The following is a 22,047-nucleotide window of genomic DNA, read 5'->3' on the forward strand; positions in this document are numbered from 1 at the left end:
ATTTGATAAGGGCATCGTAGTGTCATCAGCTGACGTCACGTGTCAGCGTGTGACCTCTGCACTATCCACCTTACAGATGAGGCTGCTGCCGGCCGGAACATGGCGCTGTACAGGACGAGAGTGTGCTGGCAGTTAGCGAGCAGTCGGTGCATGAGGCAGTGCGTGCTGACGCTGTGAGTATACGGGGACCGGGTACAGCACTGAGTGTGAGCAGTGGCATCTGGCTGCTGTAGTGTAGGTCCCACGCACAGGGAAGCACCAGACGCTCTCATAGGCTCTGTGGGCATAGCAGGATATGCAGTCAGTGTACAATCATCTGTTCCCATCACCAGGGCACCGTGTGCAATAGGAGATTTCTATAGGGTTTGGTAATGGAGGACTCTACCTTATGTGATTACTGGCCTCTCATAAATACACTATCCATAAATTGTGAATGGAAAGATCACTGTCACTATCATTGTAATACTGTATCATCCATGAAGCACCCGTCTGTGCTGATGTATCTCTGACCTGCCATCAGTCACAGTATATGGATGCCAAAAATACCTTACTACTTGTTTAATCTGATATGACTATAGTTATTAGCGAACAACATTGTAGTGATGAGCTTGCCTATATTGCAGCGACTGCGAGATTGTCTACTATGCTGCAGCAATTATCCCATTGTCCAGTGTAACATGAAAGGGAATGGGGATCATTGTTCCTGTCACACCCAAGTGACTCTGTTAAGGGTTTGAAGTCCTCTTGACCTAGTGGTGATTCAGACCTGCACACTAGGCTGCGTGTATTTGGAGCTTAGCGAGCAGGTTAACAACAACCCGGCGAATGCACACCCATCCCGCCTGCCAGATCCCTTCGTTATGCTGCAAGCAGATGTGTACGCTTACACATCAGCTCCAATACGCCTGTACAGAGGAAAAATCATTCATTGGTTACTTACCATCAAATGATGTTTCATCTGTTTGCTGCCAAAAGTAAACCAGGACTTGCTTTTCAGTTGAAAGCATTTAGATGAATTGGGAGCAGGCAGGGCCACGCCTGCATTTTAATGGGCACTCCCATCGGTTTTGTGGGCACGCCCATGAACTGCTGGGTACCCACTCTGAAATGCCCCCCTGCCTGCCATTCAAAATGAGAATGCCCTGACAAGTAAAAATCTCTACGAAGGTGTTTGCTGCTGTGGTTAAAATGTGCATTAGTGCCTATGCGCATAATCCCCTTGGTTATACTGGACTGGCATTTTTGTGGTTCTGAAAATCTATAGTAAAATTGAAATTAAGATAATCGACTTGTTTTAAGACTTCATCTGTGGAAACTTGGAGCCCATGTGCAACAAATAAAATGCAAAGCAATTTACGGTTTCCCAGAGCAGACGGGGGTGGCGGAGATTCAGCAGTTTATTTGCTGCAGCGCTGTACTCACAATTGTTGTGCAATATTTCCACAGGTACCAGCCGTGCCACCTCTCAACAAGCCAGAAGCCACAGACTGTGTTTTCTCGTATTGCTTCCAAAACCAAATCTTACAATGCAAAATATGAACAGTTTTTGGAAAGAACCTTTCCAAATTTTTATATATTATATTCCACTTTTATGAAAGGTAAGCATTATAGAATCAATGTTTTGTCATCTATGCTATCATGAATTTTAGAATTAGGAAGTCATCAATCTTTCCTATGTTAATTTATGTCGCTGTAGGTAAAATATAACCAGTGAAAACAATGCTGACATCATATTAAATATTCTGAGGCCAATCAAGATCAAAAACATGCAGAGATTTAGTTCAGTGGCACAGTAGTGTTTAATACAGGGGTGGGCAATAAGCGCCTCTCCAGCTGTTGCTGAACTAGACATCCCTGCATGCCTTGCATCAGTTTCAGCATGGCCAAAAAGCAAAACTAAGTCAAGGCATGCTGGGATGTGTAGTTTGTCAACATCTGGAGGGCCTCTTATTGCCCACCCCTGGTTTAATACCTCATAGTTTATACCAGTGGTAGCCAACTCCAGTCCTCGAGAGCTACCAACAGTTCACATTTTCCAGACAACCTAGCTGCTGCACAGGTGCACTCATTACTCACTGACACATTTTAAACGATCCAAAGGTGGAGCTAATTACTTCACTTGTGATTCTGTGAGGAGATCTGGAAAACATGAACTGTTGGTAGCTCTCGAGGACTGGAGTTGGCTACCCCAGGTTTATATGGTTATACTATCAGACAAATTAGTAACTGACTACAATGGACACCGATAGAGGGATACAAACAGAGGTACATATGCACGCACACATACATGACCCATGTGCTCTGCAGTTCTGCTTCCTCTGTACCTTACTCCAATACTCATAGCTTGGTACAAGAGTGGCTTACACCAAATCCTCAGCCCTGCCACTACTAATCTTCCAACTACCATAACAATATGGTCCACATTGGATCTAAGCTAATGATAATAAGCTGCAGTTTTCTAGGAGACATCAAATGTAAATAATGATGATCATTTAACCCTTTGAGTGCCAACATCTCTGGGAGAGTTGCATAAAATATATGTGAGAGATGTGCATAATATGAGTGTCAGCATCTCTCTGAGAGATGTGCAAAATATCCGCTAAAAACGCCAGTGTCGCTCACATTTGTTATATAGATTCAAATAAAAAATGAGTAAAAAAGATTATATCTCCTATAAAAGGTAAACATTACAGGTCATTATGATGAAAAAAAATTGCTTGCCAATTTTCACACCAATGTTGACATGCACTTGGTACTCAAAGGGTTAAAAAAAAAAAACATACTGAGAATATGCAAACAAGTCGCAGTAGCTAAGAAAAATAACCAGCATATTATAACTATATCACTGTATTATATACCAGCTGGGAACTCCTGCACATTATTCACGTTATATCACAGTAGTAGTAGTGATGGAAAGGGTGCTGTGTAGTGTTTTAGGAAGTAAAAGATTAATGAGGATATAGCTAAAAATTTAAAAAGTCGGTCCTCTGGACCCCACACAGTTCACGTTTTCCAGGTCACCCGACAGTTGCACTCATTACTGAGTGACACATTTTTAAAAGATCCACAGGTGGAGAGAATCACTTGATTCTGAGAGGAGACCTGCAAAACATGCACTGGGTGGGGTCCTGAGGACCGACTTTGAGAACCTGTGGTGTATCGAATCCCAAAAGTTTTTTTTTTTTTTTAAATCTATATCCTCATCAATCTTTTACTTCCTAAGACACTACACAGCACCCTTGCCATCACTACTACTGTGATGCCCACATTCCTACCAGCTGGGCCATGTGCTGAACAACTTTTATTGCACTAATGTTTCTGTATATGTCATGCCGTTACTGTAGGATTCAGCTTGTGAGATACATTCACCTTCTGTTGTTGCTTTTATGCAGGTATTAGACAGTTGTTAACTGAAGGAAAAGAAGTAAGAACAATCATGAAGAAAATAAAGAGTCAGGGATTATATTATGACCAACTGCCTTACAGGGAAATGGAAAAACTGAGGCAGGTGTGTTCATAATGCCAACCTCTCATACACTGAGCAGACAGAGGCTGGTTTATTATTGCGGCGGGAAAGCGTCATACATCATGGTCGTTTTATATTGGAAATGGACCCCCCCCCCCATTATTGTTGGATGCAATGCGGGACTTACACATGCTATGGGCAACCAATCAGATTCTATCAATTATCTTCTAGAAGGTGCTAATAAATTAGAAGTAGAATGTGACTGGTTGCTATGGGCAACATCCCATGGTAAATAAACCCCTCAGATCCCGATACTTTTTTATTGCAATCAGATAACTATAACATATTGTGTTTCCCTCATTTCCCAGGATCAGGCAATGGAAAATCAGGGAATTGCCCGAATAGATGCGTATTAGCCCCATACTGTCAGTCACGTTTGAGCCATGCAGCTTCACGTGTTTATTTTTACTTTGTCTAAAACTTCCTGACGGTTAGCCTGGCTTAGTAGACATATTGACATATTCCGTGGCTCTGTATAATACCCATGTTTTAATGAATGACCCCTTTTTCCTTTGACTTGTATACGAGTTTTTTTTGTTGCACTTCATTCCATGCTAATAAGACACAGCTGCCTGCACCGGGATGCACATTCATCCCTATTAGTTAGTACACCCTTCCTTGTGTATATGCTGATCTGGTCTCTTAACGATGCATTCATAGTATGTTCATAAAGTATCTCGCACCATAGATTACTAACACCAGATTGCACTTCTCATCGATGCTGCTGCCAGTTTTCAAATAGACTGTTGTCATACTGTTCACGTCTATTTCCATTTTTGTATTTTTTGACAAAATGGTGTTTATCATCTCCTGGAATGGAATTCTACCATTTCTCCCATACTCATTCTTCATACTGCAGGATAGGTAATATATTATGGCATCTGTCTGTCTTCCCAAGTGTTGCTGCAATTACCTGGTGAAACCATGCACCTGATTACATGAGTTGGGGCTACTTGAACCTACTCCACATTTGAGAGTGTGGAAACTGAGAGCAACACATTATTAGATGCTATGGTCAAGAATTGATAGTCTGAGAGAAACGATACACCTGACATAAGTCAGGGTTCTGTGAGAGACCTCTCATAATGGGCCAGATTCTCTAAGCTTCAAAAGTGATAAAATAGAGAGTGATAAACAGCCAGCCAATCAGCTCCTACCTGTCATGTCACAGACTGTGTTTGAAAAATGTCAGGCAGGAGCTGAATGGCTGGCTGTTTATCACTCTCTATTTTATCACTTTTGAAGCTTAGAGAATCTGGCCCAATGCATCTCAGAGCATAAGCAGCTTTCTTATTAATTGCAGTGGTTTGCTTAAGAAACGGAGGCAAAATAAACCAGAATGTCTGTTTTTTTTTTTACATAATATGAGAACCTATGGGAAGATTAGCTAAGGCCCTTCTGTAGTGTGGTAACATCCCTCTTAAGAAATTTCACTTGCCATGACAGCCATATTGGGGGTGGATGCATGCAGAAGTGGCCCATGGCAACCAGCTGCTCTGTATAATTATTTATTATGCAAATTATAGATGTTACTTCAGTGCTGATTGGTTGCCATGGGCCAATTCTCCTCTGGCTCACTTCTCCCTTATCACTGCTTCATACATCTACCCCTCAGAGACTTCTACACTAGTCTCTACTCCGCCTTGGTCTTTAGCATATTAAGGGGCCAATTTAATTAGCATTTAATTTAATTAGCAGCGAGTCCACTCCCAGTATTAGTACAGTAAGTGCAGCTATATTCCTTACTCTTATGGTACCTCAGGACTCGCAGATATTTGTACAGAAATTCACAGTCCCGTATTGAGAGGTGGCTACGAGGGGGCGAGTTCACGTTCCATTCACAGCATCTCTACCATGATAAAACGGCAAATAAAATGGTGAATTTTATACTAATTCGCCGTATACAATACAAAGGTAATTACTGGTAGTCTTTGTCACCTTTGCTTGCTGTTTGCAGTCACTATATGTTTTTCCCCAATAGCCTTTCTCTGTCTCCTAGTTCCGAAGAGATCTCATTAAAGCCCTTCCTGTGGTGATCATCTCCATTCCACCCTTTGCCAACTACTTTGTGTTTGTCTTGATGTAAGTATAACCATCAGCCCTGTGCTGTTCAATAAAAATAATCCGCTTATTGAGCTGATTTATGTTGTAATGTTTCATGTGTTAGACTACAGATGTGTAAATTTGTGATGCTTATAAATTATACGAAGTGGTCACACCCGAGTAAAATGGATACATTTGTATTCTGTGTACATAATAATACAGGTTCTGATTACTTCTTGATAAGCCCACATTTTACACATCGGAGCTGTGCTGTATCTTTAACACCAGCATCAAGTTTACCATACAGCAGCTGGGATGGGGAGTGTGACTGATTTCTCCTTGTCTGATCTGCTGCAATGGGCATAATGAGAATCCTAATCCCCCCCCCATCTTTTCTGGATCACTGCATCTGTCTCTCTCTTCCCCATCTACCCCATCCTGCATTCTCTATTCTACACCTATTTACTATACAGCTTGTTACGTTTATGCTCACTATGTAATCTGCTAACTATGTTTTGTCCCCCCCAAGTAGATGCTGTTTCTTTATGATATTATTGTGTACTTTGTTGGGGCAAGTCTTGACCTAAAATTAAGGCGGCATTTTCTGTTCTCGCCAGGTATTTCTTCCCTCGCCAGCTCCTAATCCGACATTTTTGGACTCCAAAACAGCAAGTGGAGTTCTTAGACGTTTATCACAACATGCGGCAGGAAGTCTATGCTGATGTGCTGGACCACTTGCTACAGTCTGTGCCTGAGGTCACTGAGCAGCCTTTGCAGAATCAGATGTTCCAGCTTTTCACACAGGTATTGGTTGTGTCAAACATTGGGGGAAATTTGCTAAGCAAAATTTGGTAGGAATTGGTATATTCGTATTCATTTGTTTTCGGGCACATATTCGTATTTTTGTAATTACTAATGTGAAATCACATTAGTATTTTGTATTTTACGACCATAACAACCGGTCGTATTCATATTTTTACATAAATACAAATTAATACGCCATCGAATGAATACGCCTTGAATTTTACATAACTCCAATGTAATTTTGAAATTTACTATCAAGTCTCATTTCAAAATACGAACATATACTAGGAAGTTGTAAAAAAAAAATACACCTTAATTTGCAGGTGTATTTCACAAAATCAGACTTCTAGTACAAGTTGTAAAAAAAATACTCCCAAAAAATATGAGCCAGGTTCCGTGTAGCTCTGCTCATATGGGGCTTTTCTTTTGCGAAAAATGAATCTCTCTCACCTAAGGAGACTGTTGTTAAATCGTAGCACTTCCTGTACAGACTCAGAGACTCAGTCACACAAAGATATACAAGTGTCATATAGCAAATTCATCAGCACAGTCTGCGATTAAGATGCATTGAACAAATGAGTCCAGCATTGAGGTAAACACTGAAGAGGGCACACACCATAACTGTCCTGTATGATCACTGCTGTTGCAGTCTTGACAAAGGCCCGTTTAGGGCCGAAACGTCGACCTATGACTATGGATTAAACTAATCTTTTTGCATCAATCAGTGAGTGCCCTCTTCAGTGTTTACCTCAATGCTGGACTCATTTGTTATATGTGGATATCCCCCTTGGAATATCTTTAAAGGTGCACACCACTAATTTATTCACTTCTGGATGTGAGTGTGGACCCAAAAGGTGTGTATATATATGTATAAATGTATGATATGCCGGTGGTCGAAATACCAACGGCGGAGTCCCGACCGCCTCAATATTTAATATAGTCCCGACCGCCTCAATATTTTATATAAACCTGTATAAAGCGCCTGTGTTAAAAAAATAAAATAAAAAAAAAGTGCAGTAAATACATACAGCAGCTGCACCGGACAGCCGTTTCAACTGGACTCAGCCAGTTTTCCCCAGGGGAAACACTGGCTGAGTCCCAGTTGAAACGGCTGTCGGGTGCAGCTGCTGTATGTATTTACTGCACATTATGGAATAAAATCCTCTTTCTTCAAACCTTTGCTGAGTGCCGGTCTGGATTCTTCACCGAGTGTGGGGGGTAAGTGTGTGTGTGTGTGTGTGTGTGTCTACCGATTCCATGATAAATTTGATTTAAATAAATCAATTGCTTTCATTTATAAAGCAATATAATCTGAGGCGCATGCACTTTATGGAACTATTCACTACCGGTTTTATAAAGTGTGAAACACAACACTGAATAGAGGGAGCCCTGAATTGGGGGAGTGGATAGTTTCATGAAAGGTGGAGCAGGTTGGTACATATATGTATTTACTAAGGATTCTGTCGCTGTGCCCTTCATATGTCTTGTTGGTTGTGCTGTGTAGTAGATGGTCTCTTATTAAGCAAACCTATATCATTCTAGGTGCAGCATGGAGTTCACCCAAAGGTAAAAGACATTGAAGTGGTCAGAGAAGCCTTCTCAGGTCCTCCTTTCTGTATGTCCAGGCTTGATATCCAGCAAGTGGTAGGTAGTTCTGCTCACTATTAGATTACAAGAATCTCTTAAGGTTTCCTTAATAAGCTGTCCTAGGACTTAACTGCTATTTGCATACACTGCATACACTGTTCTCTGCACCTGGGGCGCTTCTCCACACAGCAGGAACCAATGCAGAAGAGAGACACCCTCTACCATGGCATCTTGCTGTGTCACTTCACAGACCTATGCCTCATACACCGTGGGATTCCCACTAACTTTCGATCCGATTTTGAATATATAATCAAAATTGAAATAGTCTAATCTAGTGTGTACCCATTTTACCACTTCCACCTGAGCTGCTGACCACTAACACCTACATTACTGGTGAAGCCTGATGCCTTGGTGAGGTTTATCCTATGGTATAATCCAGTTATTGATGCAGCCTTTTGTTTGTACAGAAAGCTTTAAGTCGGATTATGTTCCTGACGCAGCACCTCCCAGCTTTCTTCCTTCATCGTCGCCTGCGGTCACACATTTCTGAAATTCACTCTTTGGACAGAGCGATTCTCCAACTTGGGGTCCAAGAACTCACGGATGTAGAAGTACAGAGGGTGAGATCTCATTCATTATCAAATGTCTAGACGTTCCTTAGATAATGAACCAAGAAACCTAAAGTATTTTTAGCAAGTGTATATTTCCAGCTTCATTCAGTTCCAGGTATTTATGTAAAGGGTTTATATTAAAATGCTTACAATTCACAGAAGAGAATGCAGAATGTTCTGTGCAAGAGCATATTCTGCATCATTAGAACCAAGATACGTAGAAATATGACTATGCAATCATAATACAGAATAAATGCGATACTTACAAGGCCAATGTTGGCATATCCAATAGTGAAATATGATGTATTACATAGAAGTAAAGAGGAAGGTAGATCAGCATTAGAAAGTAGCAGAAATACAATAAGTGAAAAGCTCTTCCAGCATGACCAATGTGAGGGGTCCCAAGAATATTACAGCAAGAGGCCAGAAAAGGCCAATGGGGAACTCAGATGTATTGAGCCTTAACAAGAGATAAATGCAAGTGTGATAAACGTCCGGCCAATCACCTGCTAACTGCCATGTTACATGTTTGAAAAAAGTCAGTAAGGAGCTGATTGGCTGGACGTTTATCTCTTTATCACTCTTGCATTTATCTCTTGTTAAGGCTTAATACATCTGCCCCATTGGGCCTAGTTCAGATTTGATGGTAAAGTCAATTTTTTTTTTAACTGCAGTTGAGGCAAATGCTAAGGCCCATACACACTAGGCGATTTTGAGCTCAATGTACAGTAGCTCACTTTTCCCGTTTTGAGCTCATATCTCCTAGTGTGTATGGACGGGCGATGAGCGTGATGCGTGCTCCTGCGACATCGCCCTGTATTACAGGATGAGTGAACCACTTTCCATATTCTCCTACTATGACCATCTTCTGCTGTGTATAAGGAGCAGAATATAACATTCTGTTCTGTCATTGTCAATCTGGTATTAGTTTGACATGAATATGTAATCATTTTGCCAAGTTCAACAAATATGTTGTCTGAAAAGATTGCCTTGTGTGCAGACTTTTTTTTTGTTTTTCTCCCTCCATCTGCCTATTGGGCTTCTTCTCTGTAACCATCACCAAGGTCTGCAAAACTCTAGATCAGGCATGGCCAAACTATGGCCCTCCAGCTGTTGTGAAACTACAAGTCCCATCATGCCTTGCCAGTTGTGTTATTAGGAATGTTAAAACTATGGCGAGGTATGCTGGGATGTATAGTTTCACAACAGCTGGAGGGCCACAGTTTGGACATGCCTGGTCTAGATTGTAGGTATCTTGCTACAGTGGATGGCATACAGTGATGTCTAGTGTATATGTTACATTGAGCTTGTCATAGTCAATAACCCGCCTACATATTTTTTTTTTTTTTTTAACGAAAATATTCACCCCCGTCTGTCCTTTACACTAGCCTGCTTAATGCACACTATTAACTAGATGCAGGCCAAGCAAGTCACACATTACACACAGATTGCTTGGCCTGTGTCTAGGTAATCATGCCAAAGCGTGACATAAGATCCTGTGCTGGTTATGGCTGACTTGTGTACAAAACAAGTCTTGCATTAAAGGACTAATAGACACACACTTCCCTGGTGTCTTCTTGGGTGAGATTTAATAGGATGAGAGATTCAGAAAGTGAGAGATTTGGGAAGAAATCTCCAGGGTTTTTTAAAGCGGCAATCATTTACACTGCAAAATCAAACTGGTTTTGCAGTATGAATGATTGCCGCTTTAAAAAAAACTGGAGATTTCTTCCCAAATCTCTCACTTTCTAAATCTCTCATCCTATTAAATCTCACCCATTATGTCTATATCTAACCCCTGGCGCTGGTCTGTTTAACAAAGCTTTCTGTATCCGTTTGATTCAGGCGTGTTATATCAGAGGGCTGAATTCCACTCACCTCAGTACAGAAGACTGCAGAGAATGGTTACACTGCTGGCTACAGTTATCTAACAGACTAACAGGTAATTCCTGTCTACCTGGCATTCTTGCAGGGCCAAGTTTATAGCTCCGCACATATTAGATGACTTTGTAAATGATGTGGACAATGACAAATCATGTAAATGGTCCAGTTTATACACTATATAACGCTGCCCATACTTGTTCCTGCTGGTCGTTTGTCGCTCCTGCTGATCTTTTGAACATGTAGGAAGTGTGTGTATGAACGTGTATGTGTTATCCACAGAATACTATTGGATGTGGCCGCTGACTATATCTTATGCAGGATTGCACAGTGTGTATGAACTATATCGGAGGTCAAGAGAAGTCGTCGACATAGAATCGTTTACAAAGTTGTCTAATATGTACGCAGCTTTATCGTTGCACCCAAGATGCCTTTAAAAATTGCCTTGAAAATTGGAATTGGAATAAGGCGATGATCATAACTATCTCGTCTAGTGTGTACAATCAATATCTTTAACTGTGCGTGCTCCCACGCATTCTTAACGACCCCCCTCCCGCATCTGTACATGGGGGGAGGTCCTCGTTAACAACAGCTTTGCTGCAGCAAACCCCATTGCTCTCTTCCCGCCGGCATCAGCAAGTGTGTATGCACTTGCCGACGCCGGGTCCCCGCTATTGCCAATATCACGCCAGCGGTTGTCGTGTATGGGGCATTACATTATCAGTGTTCATTTGCTTGGATCCACCTCCTCTATCAGTTCAAGTCCCACAAGGATTGGTCCTATATCCTCTTCTCTATCTATACTGCTTCTATTGAATTTTAGTATCATCACTGTGCAGATAATACCCAAATGTAACTATTTCTCAGGACCGGTCACCATCCATGTTGCCCTACGTTACTGAACGTCTATATGACACTTCATCTTATCCATCCTCAGCATCAGAAAATCAATCATCCTAAGACTGTGCAAATAATATTCCCACCGGCCATCTTAACATTGTCATCTTAGTGTCACCAATTTACACCTCAGCGTACAGATATTATGGGGGATATTCAATCGCCGTCGAGCATCTCCCGTGGGGGAGATGCTCGACGGGCCCTATTCAATGCTGTCTTCCCCGACAGCATTGAACAGGGTTTCTTGGCAGAACGAGCCCGACATCTCTAGCTGTCGGGCTCGTTCTGCCGAGAACCGCCGGGAAGTGACGAGCTGCCGGCTTCATCTCGTCACTTCCCGGCCGCAACTCGCGGCCACGCCCCCTTCTCGTCCCGCTGCAGGCGGGACATTGAATCCCGCCTGCATGTTCTCGGTCGAGCTGACCGAGAACGGGACTGGGTCACGGCAGGCGAGCAAGCTCGTCTGCCGTGACCCGAAGATTGAATACCCCCCTAAATGTCATTCATATCGATCCTTGTCCCATTGGAACTTGCAGTTTAAATATCTTGATTTCTTTTGACATGACAATTAACCATCCCCATGCCTGTCTTTGACTAAGAGCTACCCCGATCCAATCACTGTTTCCAGAGCAATGGTCCTGTAATATCTTCTTTGCTCCCGCTTTGCCTAGATCAGTTCCCTTACTACTTTTCCCTAATCAGCTTTCATGTTTTCAGAATGCCGCCACATTTGCTCTTCTGCTGCCTGCTCTCCTGTTTCTACATCATTTGCCTTTTGTATTAGAAAATCCAATGTAAAATACTTCTGTTAACGTACAAGGCAATCAACAAAAACACACAAGCTGACTGTAGTGGCACTTGACACAGTTATCTGCTATTGAAAGGAGAGTGTCTGTCTCCTAAGTAGGAACACAGCAGGAGAACAGATCTTGTGCGTATATGTATTGGTGCACTTGGAAATTCATTACAATATGCTGTGTGGCTTGGTGAATAAAATATGATATTTACTGAATATTAACCCCTTCCTGACAGAGCTAGTTTTTGCGTTCCTGACAGAGCCATTTTTTTCAAATCTGACATGTCTCACTTAAGTGGGGATAACTTTTTTTTGCTTTTACTTATCCCAGTGATTTTGAGATTGTTTTTTCGTGACACATTGTACTTCAAATTAGTGGTAAATTTGGGTCGATACAGTCTGTGTTTTTTTGTGAAAAATACCAAAATGTCGTGAAAAAATGGAAAATTTAGCGATTTGCAAAATGTTAAATTTTCTGCTTGTGAGACAAATAATCATACCACTCAAAATAGTTAATAACTAACATAGACCATATGTCTACTTTATATTTCCATCATTATTTCAACTTCCTTTTAATTTTTTTGGACACTAGGAGGCTTACAATATGAATAGCAAATTCTCAAATTTTCAAGAAAATTTCAAACACTGATTTTTTTAGGGACCAGTTCAGTTCTGATGTGACTTTGAGGGACTTGTATGTGAGACACCCCCATAAATGATGCCATTTCAAAAACTGCACCCCTCACAGTATTCAAAACAGCATTTTGGAAGTTTGTTAACCCTTTAGGTGTTTCACAGGAATTAAAACAAAGTGTAGGTGAAATTTCAAAATTTCATTTTTTTTTCGGATTTTCAATTTTAATACATTTTTCTAAGGAACACAGTAGATTTTACTAGAGAAATGTGACTAAAAATTGATTCCCCCAATTCTTTGGTTTTCATAAATATCCTATATGTGGCCCTAGTGTGCACGGTGACCAAACCACCGGCTTCATAATAGAAGGAGCACCTACTTGATTTTGGAGCCTCCTTTTTATGAGATTATTTTTTAGGCACCATGTAGGTTTCTAGGCACCATAAGATGCTAAAAGTTAGGAACCCCCCCACAAGTGACCCCATTTTGCAAACTACACCCCTCAGGGAATTCATCTAGGGGTATAGTGTACATTTCAAACCCCCAGGGGTTTCACCAATTGTGGTACAACTGGGCAGTGAAAATGAAAAAAAATAATTTTTCATTTTCACAGCTCAGTTGTATCAAAATTGGTGAAACCCCGGGGGGTTTGAAATGTACTCTATACCCCTAGATGAATTCCCTGAGGGGTGTAGTTTGCAAAATGGGGTCACTTGTGGGGGGGTTCCACTGTATGGGTGTTTCGGGGGTCATTCAACCAGAATCTGTGCTGCAAAATCCAAAAATCACTCCTTCCCTTCTGAGTCCTGCCATGCACCCAACTGGTATTTTTTGGTCACATGTGAGGCATTGCCGTACCCGGGAGAAATTGGGGCACAGATTTTGGGGTGCTTTGTCTCCTTCATTCCTTGTGAAAATGAAAAATTTTGAGCCAGAACTGCATTTTTGTGTAAAAAAATTTATTTTTTTACACAAAAATGCAGTTCTGGCTCAAAATTTTTAATTTTCACAAGGAATGAAGGAGACAAAGCACCCCAAAATCTGTGCCCCAATTTCTCCCGGGTACGGCAATGCCTCACATGTGACCAAAAAATACCAGTTGGGTGCATGGCAGGACTCAGAAGGGAAGGAGTGATTTTTGGTGGTGGAATGAATGGCGGGTGCTATGTCGCATTAGCAAGACCCCCGAAGCACCAATACAGTGGAACCCCCCCACAAGTGAACCCATTTTGGTCACCAGCTTTGGGAGGGGGGCTGGCGCTGCGGCTGGCGGGGGGGTGGGAGGGGTGCTGGCGCTGCGGCAGCCGGGTGGGTGGGAGGGAGGGGGGCTGCCGGGTGGGAGGGGGGGGGGCTGGCGATCGTAGGTGATCGGTGCGGTATACGCACACACACACACACACACACACACACACACACATATATATATATATATATATATATATATATATATATATATATATATATATATATATATATATATATATATATATATATATATACACACATTTGCACATTTTTTTTTATTTTATTTTATTTTTTAACTTTTCCAGCAGCAGCATGATGCTGCTGCTGCTGCTGCGGGGGGGAGGGGGGAGGAGGGGAGCGCAGCGTGCGCTCCGGACGTAGCGGTGGAGCCGCTGGAGCTGCTGCTGCTGCCGGGTGAGTGCCCGGCGGGTGGGAGGGGGGTGCTGCCGCTCGGTGGTGATCGGTGCTGCACCGATCACCACCGATCCCTGTGTTACCGAGCGGCTTAGCCGCCGGTAACACAGGAAACGCTGTGAATGGCTGTTCAGATTTGAACAGCCAATCACAGCGATCGCCGACCGGGGGGGGCACCCCTGCCCCCCCTGGGCGACGAGGGGGGATGTCTGCTGTCAGGGACAGCAGACATCACCTAACTGTCACTGCGTCTCTAGACGCAGTGACAGTTTGAAGTCATGACGTACATGTACGTCAAATGTCGGGAAGTACTTCCCGACCATGACGTACATGTACGTCAAATGTCGGGAAGGGGTTAAGATACCTAAATAATACATTGAAAAACAATTCATGCACACATGGTATTAGAATATATAATCATTGGTAGTATCTATTTATGTATTTACAGTTTCTTATGTAGCGCAGCAGATTCCGTTGCGCTTTACAATAGTAGACAGTGATAAAACAAACAGGGTAACAACAGACAGACTTGGAGGTAGGAGGGCCCTGCTGCAAGCTAATACGGCCTACACACATGCCGATATTAAGGTATTTTGCTTAGTTTGGCAAAGTCGCTTAGCAAATGCCCTCACATCGGTGTATGTGTGGGGGCTATATCGGCAGCAGTGCGCGTCTTTATCGCTGGCCGAGATTGATGGACAGTGTCCATCAATCTCGGCATCGGCAGTGTTCTCCCACCGGAGAACACTGGCACTGTCTGCTCGCTTAGCACACAGAGCTGACAGCTCGCTCTGTGTGTGGGCTGTCAGCTCTGTGTGCTATGCAATAGCGGCGCAGCACAGCCCGACCTAGCATAGCTAGGTAGCCCTGCACACATCGCTATGTGTGTAGGGCCCATTACAATCTATAGGGCCATAGGAGGGAAACACAAGGACAGGCACCAGTAATAGCATAGCAGTCCCACCAAGTTACTTACTGGGGCATTTCCCATCCAAAATCCATAGCAGCCACACATTGTATACAAATAAAGAGCGGGATATAAGACCACAATGGCACAGTTTAAAGCTGCTATTCAGTAGGGTTGTGTTAGACACCTATACAATACAATATAGATATTAAAACCAAATAGAGCAGCGCTTCAGGTTCAACCAAGCAATAGGGGGGTGTATACATAAATGCCATTTACCCATGTTCCTTAGGCCTAAGTGTTAAGGAGCTGCAAATCTTCTGAAACTGATTGATATGTGGGAACTTCTGTACAACTTTTATTGCAATAGTGATGTGATTTTATTGGTGAACGCAAAGCGCTGTTCTCTTTGGTTTTTGCATTTTGTGCAATACCAACCATTGTTTGGACTTCCAGTGTGAGGGCTTCTTGCCAATTTAAGGACCACACAGACTTGCTATACTACCAACAGGGTAATGCGGATCCACTGGCTTAATATTATACTGGAATTGTTTTGTGTTATATGCACCTCTTCATTTATGTGTTTGGTGGTTATTGACTAAGGTTAATGATTTGATGACACCACCTAGATCACCAGATATTATTTGAATACATCTCCATCCCCTTTCACAATCGATTAGCAATACCGGAGACTGTACTTGGCACATTCTAATACCTTTTATGTGCATGGATTGTGTTTTTTTTTTTTATGTATTGGACAAACTTCTGCCTAAAACATAAAAATGCTCTGTGTAACTAGCACTAAGTAAATAACGCTGACTTATATAGCAGGACTGTAAAGGAACTAGCAATTCATTACTGAATCTGGATTTTGTTAGCACGTCTTATTCCCTTAATCAGAGAAGAGCCATTTTCTCTGTGACAGCTTGCTTGTCCCTCAGGCTTGCATGCAGAGAGAAAATGGCTGCCGCTCTGTGTTCATTTTTAGCTTCGCTCTGCTCCCAGTACCACTTTCCTGTCATTCTTCTTCCTTGCTGTCATATTTGGCAACTCATACATAACCATTTCTTCAAACTAACAGAAATGTTTCCACTATACATTGGGGTCTGTTCATGAAGCAGTGAAAAGAGTGGAGAAGTCCCGCATTTATCAATCAAGTGACTTCTATAAAATTGTATATAGCCGCTGGTTGGTTGCCATGAACAACTTCTCCACGCTTTTCACTGTTGATTGGATAGATCCCATTGTCATTTGTAACACTTGCCATGCCTCATCCTTTCTTTCCAGGACAGGCCAACCTGTGGCTCTCCAGATGTTGTGAAACTCCAAATCCCAGCATGCCTTGCCACAGTTTTAACACACTCCCTTATAGCAAAACTGTGGCAAAGCATGATGGGATTTGTAGTTTGACAACATCTGGAGAGCCACAGGTTGGCCAGGCCTGCGTCCATTACAATTCACTCTAGATACACATATACATTCTACTAAACAAATAACACTTATGTTATACATAACACCTTTGTTATGTCTAAAATAATCATAAGTCTTTTAAGATGTGTATTTGTTGGAGAGGAGTCTCTTGATCAATGTTTTATGCTTCTTTTCAGTGACTGAGGCATCGTTATTGCTGCACAGTATGGTCTTACTATCCACCAACTACCTCCAGTCTTTAAAGAAGTGATTTTCTGTGCAGTGGTACCTCTGCTTGTTGGGTCGCCCTGGTACCAACCTGAGCCACAGAGCTTAATGTACTCAGGCTAATTACAATGTGCACTGAGGGGGGTTTGGTTCATTCTGTAATTACTGGTTGATATTCTAAAAAGAAAGTGTGCATTATTAATATCTACCCGGAGAAATATGCAAAGGGAAAGTACTTGGGGGGAAGATGTCAAACCTTGGATAGAGATAAGGGGCATACGCACGTAGAGATATGTTTTTGGTAAGCTATTTAGGGTAGGCGATTTCCTGGTGTCCAGATCTCCCGTGGAGAGCACATACACATGCAGAGATTTGTGCTAAGCAATTTTGCTTAAGCAAAAAAAGTCCGGGTAGTGGTTCAGAGAGAGATTGCGAACATTATCACTCATTCTGTACACACAGAGAGATTTGCAGTCAATTTGACTAGATTTTGACTCCATGCACTGAGCAGGAGATAGATAATCACTCAGGGCATACACATGGAGAGATCTGTACTTTTTTGCCCCTATAAGGTCACAACCAATCAGCTTCTAAGAGCGGTATTGAATTGTTTTTCACCAACATTTTAGCTCGCTGTCCCTGGGGTGATATGCACAAAAAAAAATAGATCAATTGAATATCACTCCATGATCTCCTGTCATTTTACATGGGAGATTGGGTGCGATTTAACATTTAATTACCACCCCGAATGTCATTTTTTTAAACATAGGGGGTAGATGTATCAACGGTTGCTATCTGTGAAAATGGTAACTATGGTTCAGTGCTGCAGTTACTGTTACACTGTATTTTAGTGCCCGTATGTAGAGTCCCATCGCCTGGCAAGTTCATAGGTCACTCTTTACAATAATGCCAGGGTAGACTGGCGTTTCTGCTGCCCCCTTGCCGATTTTCCCCTCAGACAGCCATTTTGTTTCTTGTTAATAAAGCGTCCTTCAAGATGTCACGCATGTGCCAGCTCTCAGGTATTGGACACACTGGAGGGAAGAGCAGGTTCATGCATCTACCCCATAGGAAAAGCTTGAAAAACAAGTGATATTCTTATCAACCGTCTAAAAATGTCAAATCGCAGTCCAACCAATTGGCTGCTGTCATGTATTTGAAAAATGACAGGAGCTGATTGCTCTGGAGCACTATTAACATACATAAAAAGTGATTTACAAAAATATCACTTGTTAAATCTACCCCAGAGCCTGTAAAAAACAAATACGAATTAGAAACTGAGTGGTTAGTCCAAGGTTTGACATAGCTCCACCCTGGAGTGATGGGACCAAAAAGGAAGAAGTTCTTAGATGTTATCAAAATAACTTTAGTCATTTGTTTCACCAATTAATAAACTGTTATTGTGACCTTCACTTATCTTCTGAATGTAGTTAGAATGTTTGTGATAGTGGTGAAAATACTTGGGAAGACAGAAAAGTTTTGAGCTTGTACTTGGTCCATTCTTCAGAAATATCAACTTGCTTCCTAGAACGGACACCCATCATCGTGCTGCATATGTTATTACTGACGAATCGGCTGCAGTGCACGTACAGTACAAAGAATACTCTTGACAGCCACCATCTATCACTTTTGATCCCAGTTGTCTTTAATCACTGTTTCGGGTTTCCATGTGTATACCAACTTATATTCCCTGTATAAGTTGGTAGAGAACTGGTGCTACTACACCATTTATTTCTTTACCTGGGTCTCCTGACTCTGCAAGAAAGGCTTTTACCACTGTTATACCAATGGCACTTTATAAACCATTCATTATATCAGTGCTTTTAGCAAATATTACTAAATATTGCAATTGACCTTCAGTTTGTAAAGGTTTTTTTATGTTTTAATATGTGGTTGTGTATTTTATTTCTGCTTGTGTTGGTGCAGTGTATGTGTACATAATGTATACAATTTATAAAAAAAAAAAAAAACATTTTACAAAGTTGAGTTATGTTACAATTTTTTTTCTTGCTCATTTGAAAATATTCCATAAACTTTCTTATTTAACAGATTCTTATAATAGAATTTCATGTAAAATGGCTTGTTCTTGCTGTAAAGATCCCTCGGAGCCATGAAATTTCCATGGCTGGAGCCTGCTCAGAGGTTCTCACTCCTACCTCTGTTGTGCTCTTTTCTTCTTCAGGGGTCCTGGGTCCCACAGGGTTAACATCGGGTTTGTAGGTGGATCTGGAGGACTGGGCACCAATTCTCCAAAGCTTTAGGCTTCCCATCATGCCTGGCTCCTCTCCCCTATAACCCCGCCTCCATGCTAGGACATTCAGTTTTTTGTTAGTGCTTGCAGGAAGCAGGTGTACCAGTGTTTTTTCTGTTTTACTATTAAACTTTATTTAATTTTTTTCTAGTTTTACACTGAGCTAGTAGCGCTGGTAGTCATGGCGGCTGCATTGCTACCACTCCATCACCCCCGCCGGCGTCCATTACCTCCTTTCACCCCCAGGGAGTACACAGTGGAAGGAACAGGAGCCAAGTGCAGCACTGCATCAGTACATTTGCATCCAGAATGCTGATTTGGACTGGCTATGACTGGGAGGGGGGAGGGATTAATTGCCTAGGATATGCAAATATTTTATTTTCCTTATTGTATTGGGTTTTATTTGAATAATTGGAGATCTTTGCATTTCATGTCTGTAAAATAGGGAATTGTGAGGTAATATTCCTTTATGCTGACACACACTGATAGAACCCCACTACTACAGATCTCCTCCTATAGTATCTGGATGATAGGTCAACACAAATCCATTTTTCCAATGTTTACAGAAAATGATACCAGCTTATGTTGGCAATTTCATTCAAATAGTGTGTGAGCGGTGCTGCAGTCTGCATTCAGGGCCCTGGCATCACATTAGAACTCACTCAATCACACCACTGAGGCTGGTTTCACACACTCCGGCTGCTGCCGGACGGTGAAATCCCGCACGGCCAGGGAGCCGTGCCGCACTCAGCGGATTACAATGGTGGGGATGGCCACAGCCCGGCAGCCGTCCTTTCCAGTGATGGGATCCGGCTGCAGCCGTGCGGCCGGGCCGTGGCTGTCCCGTGTGAATGGACACAATAGTGTCCATTCACAACTAATGTGTGCGGCACGGCTCCCTGGCCGTGCGGGATTTCACCGTCCGGCAGGAGTTTAGTGTGTGAAACCAGCCTAAGGGGTAGAGAACCAGGATCTTATTTGAAAATTCCACAACTGCTTTGCATATGAGAAATGTTTTATTGAAAATCCAATTTTATCAACTACAATGAGAGCCCTGGGTTTATTTACTTTATTTAGCAAGTCCATGGCCAAAATGGGAGACTTCTAACCTCCAGATAATTGTGTGACAGCGTGGAGGATTACAGGTAAAAGGAGCTGCGGGTCTGGGTCCCAAGTGGCGCAGCACTCTTCATACAGTACCATATATTAGGAGTCAGATAAGTGTCCATGTAAGAAAGTTATGTAACCCTTTGAGTGCCAGGTGAATTTGACAAAAATAGATGTAAAAATTGCCAAGCAAACATGTTTAATTATCATAATGACATGTAATATTTACCTTATATAGGACATATAAATCCTTTTTTTTTTTTATACACATTTTTTTTTTATTTGAATTTATATAACCAATGTGAGTAAAGCTGGCATTTTAAGTGGATATTTTGAACATCTCTCACAGATGTTGGCACTTAGAGTTAATGCATATGCCATACAGGGATACATTTTTGTGTGGTCCGCCTGGCAAGTGCGGGATTCGCACACTCCCCTGACACCTGGCAGTCGAGCACAGCGATGGTGGTATAGCGAAACCTCTCACGAAGCCGGTTCGGAATCCAGTGGCTATGGAAGGCTCAACACATTTTGATGTGACGCGCACACCGTTCACAGGAGTGTGTATAGGCCTTTACTGTATAGAAGATAGCCTGTGATAGTGTGTGAGCAAAAAAGGGGAATTTAAGGATTGTATCATCCAGTTGTAGCGTATAATCATCTATGCCTGCATTAAGGAGCTGTCAGACTATAATAGCAATTTTAACTATTGTCTTTATCTTGGTAACCATTACATTCCTTGATAGCCTCTGCTGTTATCTAGATTTTAAAGAGAAAATAGAAGAATCAAAGTCCCATACACACTGATCGATATTGCTAATGTTGGCAAGTCTGAGTTATCATTTATTGTATCACCCAGTGTGTACACATTGCCCGACTGCCAGTGGGGGGCTCTTGCATGCACAGACGATGGAGCTGAACATTAACAAGAGCCATGCTGCAGAAGATCTTGGCGGAGAAGCTGTACCCTGGCCACAACAGGTTCGAAAACCTCCCATCAGGCAGATGGTCCATCCCAGCAACGTCGACAAGAACTACTCAAAACTCCTTCCCAATATCTGTCCAATGAACAATGTTGAACCTGCCAATTTCTAACGTGATTGTTCTAGATATGGGAAATGTACAGTATGTGGTCTCATTATCTCCCCCCCAATATGTGTTCCTTGCTTGGTGCTATACTTATGGCAAAATATTCCTAGTGTAAGCAAGTATACTATATATAGTATATGGCCAATAAAGTTGATTCTAAATCAGCACCAGCATGCCACAATCGTGCATAACCACATGGGTGCATCCACGGCTAAAATTCAGAGGGCCTGATCTCATGGCAAGCCTCCATAAAGGCAACCAGGGGTGACTGAGGGAGGGTGAAGGCTGCCAGTTTGCTCTCTGTTTGGTTCGACTGGCTAATATGACCATTTGCCAGAACTACCAGATGGCCAGTCCAGACCTGCATTTATATGCGTAGTAGTCTGCGTCATGATCCAGTGTTAACATAGGAGTTAATAATATGTAACTTAATAGGTTTGCTATAAAACATTTTCACACAAAAAATGAAATATAAATTCTGAAACAGTTTAACACATCTGGTTATTTTTCACATCAAAACACATCTGGTTATTTTTCACATCAAAACAATGTACAATGTCATACTGACTCTAATCAACAAATAAAAATGAAAAATCATAGTTCATGGATTCCAGGTC

General features: G+C 42.0%; 1 protein-coding gene and 1 long non-coding RNA gene across 2 annotated transcripts in view; one reads left to right on the forward strand and one right to left on the reverse strand.

Annotated features, from left to right (window-relative positions):
• The window catches only part of LOC146058531 (uncharacterized), a 67,928-nt gene extending 67,827 nt beyond the window's left edge, over window positions 1-101 (reverse strand). Inside the window, exon 1 of the long non-coding RNA XR_014469866.1 lies at window positions 75-101. This is a non-coding gene — a long non-coding RNA (uncharacterized LOC146058531). The remainder of the gene's footprint in view (window positions 1-74) is intronic.
• LETMD1 (LETM1 domain containing 1) lies at window positions 16-18,967 on the forward strand. The gene is made up of 9 exons (XM_083169438.1): window positions 16-173; window positions 1,447-1,598; window positions 3,393-3,508; window positions 5,526-5,608; window positions 6,187-6,373; window positions 7,916-8,017; window positions 8,428-8,580; window positions 10,417-10,513; window positions 16,953-18,967. The coding sequence occupies exons 1-9, from the start codon at window positions 100-102 to the stop codon at window positions 17,024-17,026; spliced, it is 1,038 nt and encodes a 345-aa protein (XP_083025564.1). The 5' UTR covers window positions 16-99; the 3' UTR covers window positions 17,027-18,967.
• Window positions 18,968-22,047: the final 3,080 nt, after the last annotated feature.

The sequence above is a fragment of the Crinia signifera genome, chromosome 2 (assembly GCF_055691185.1).
Source record: "Crinia signifera chromosome 2, ASM5569118v1, whole genome shotgun sequence".
In the NCBI taxonomy this organism is placed as follows: domain Eukaryota; kingdom Metazoa; phylum Chordata; class Amphibia; order Anura; family Myobatrachidae; genus Crinia; species Crinia signifera.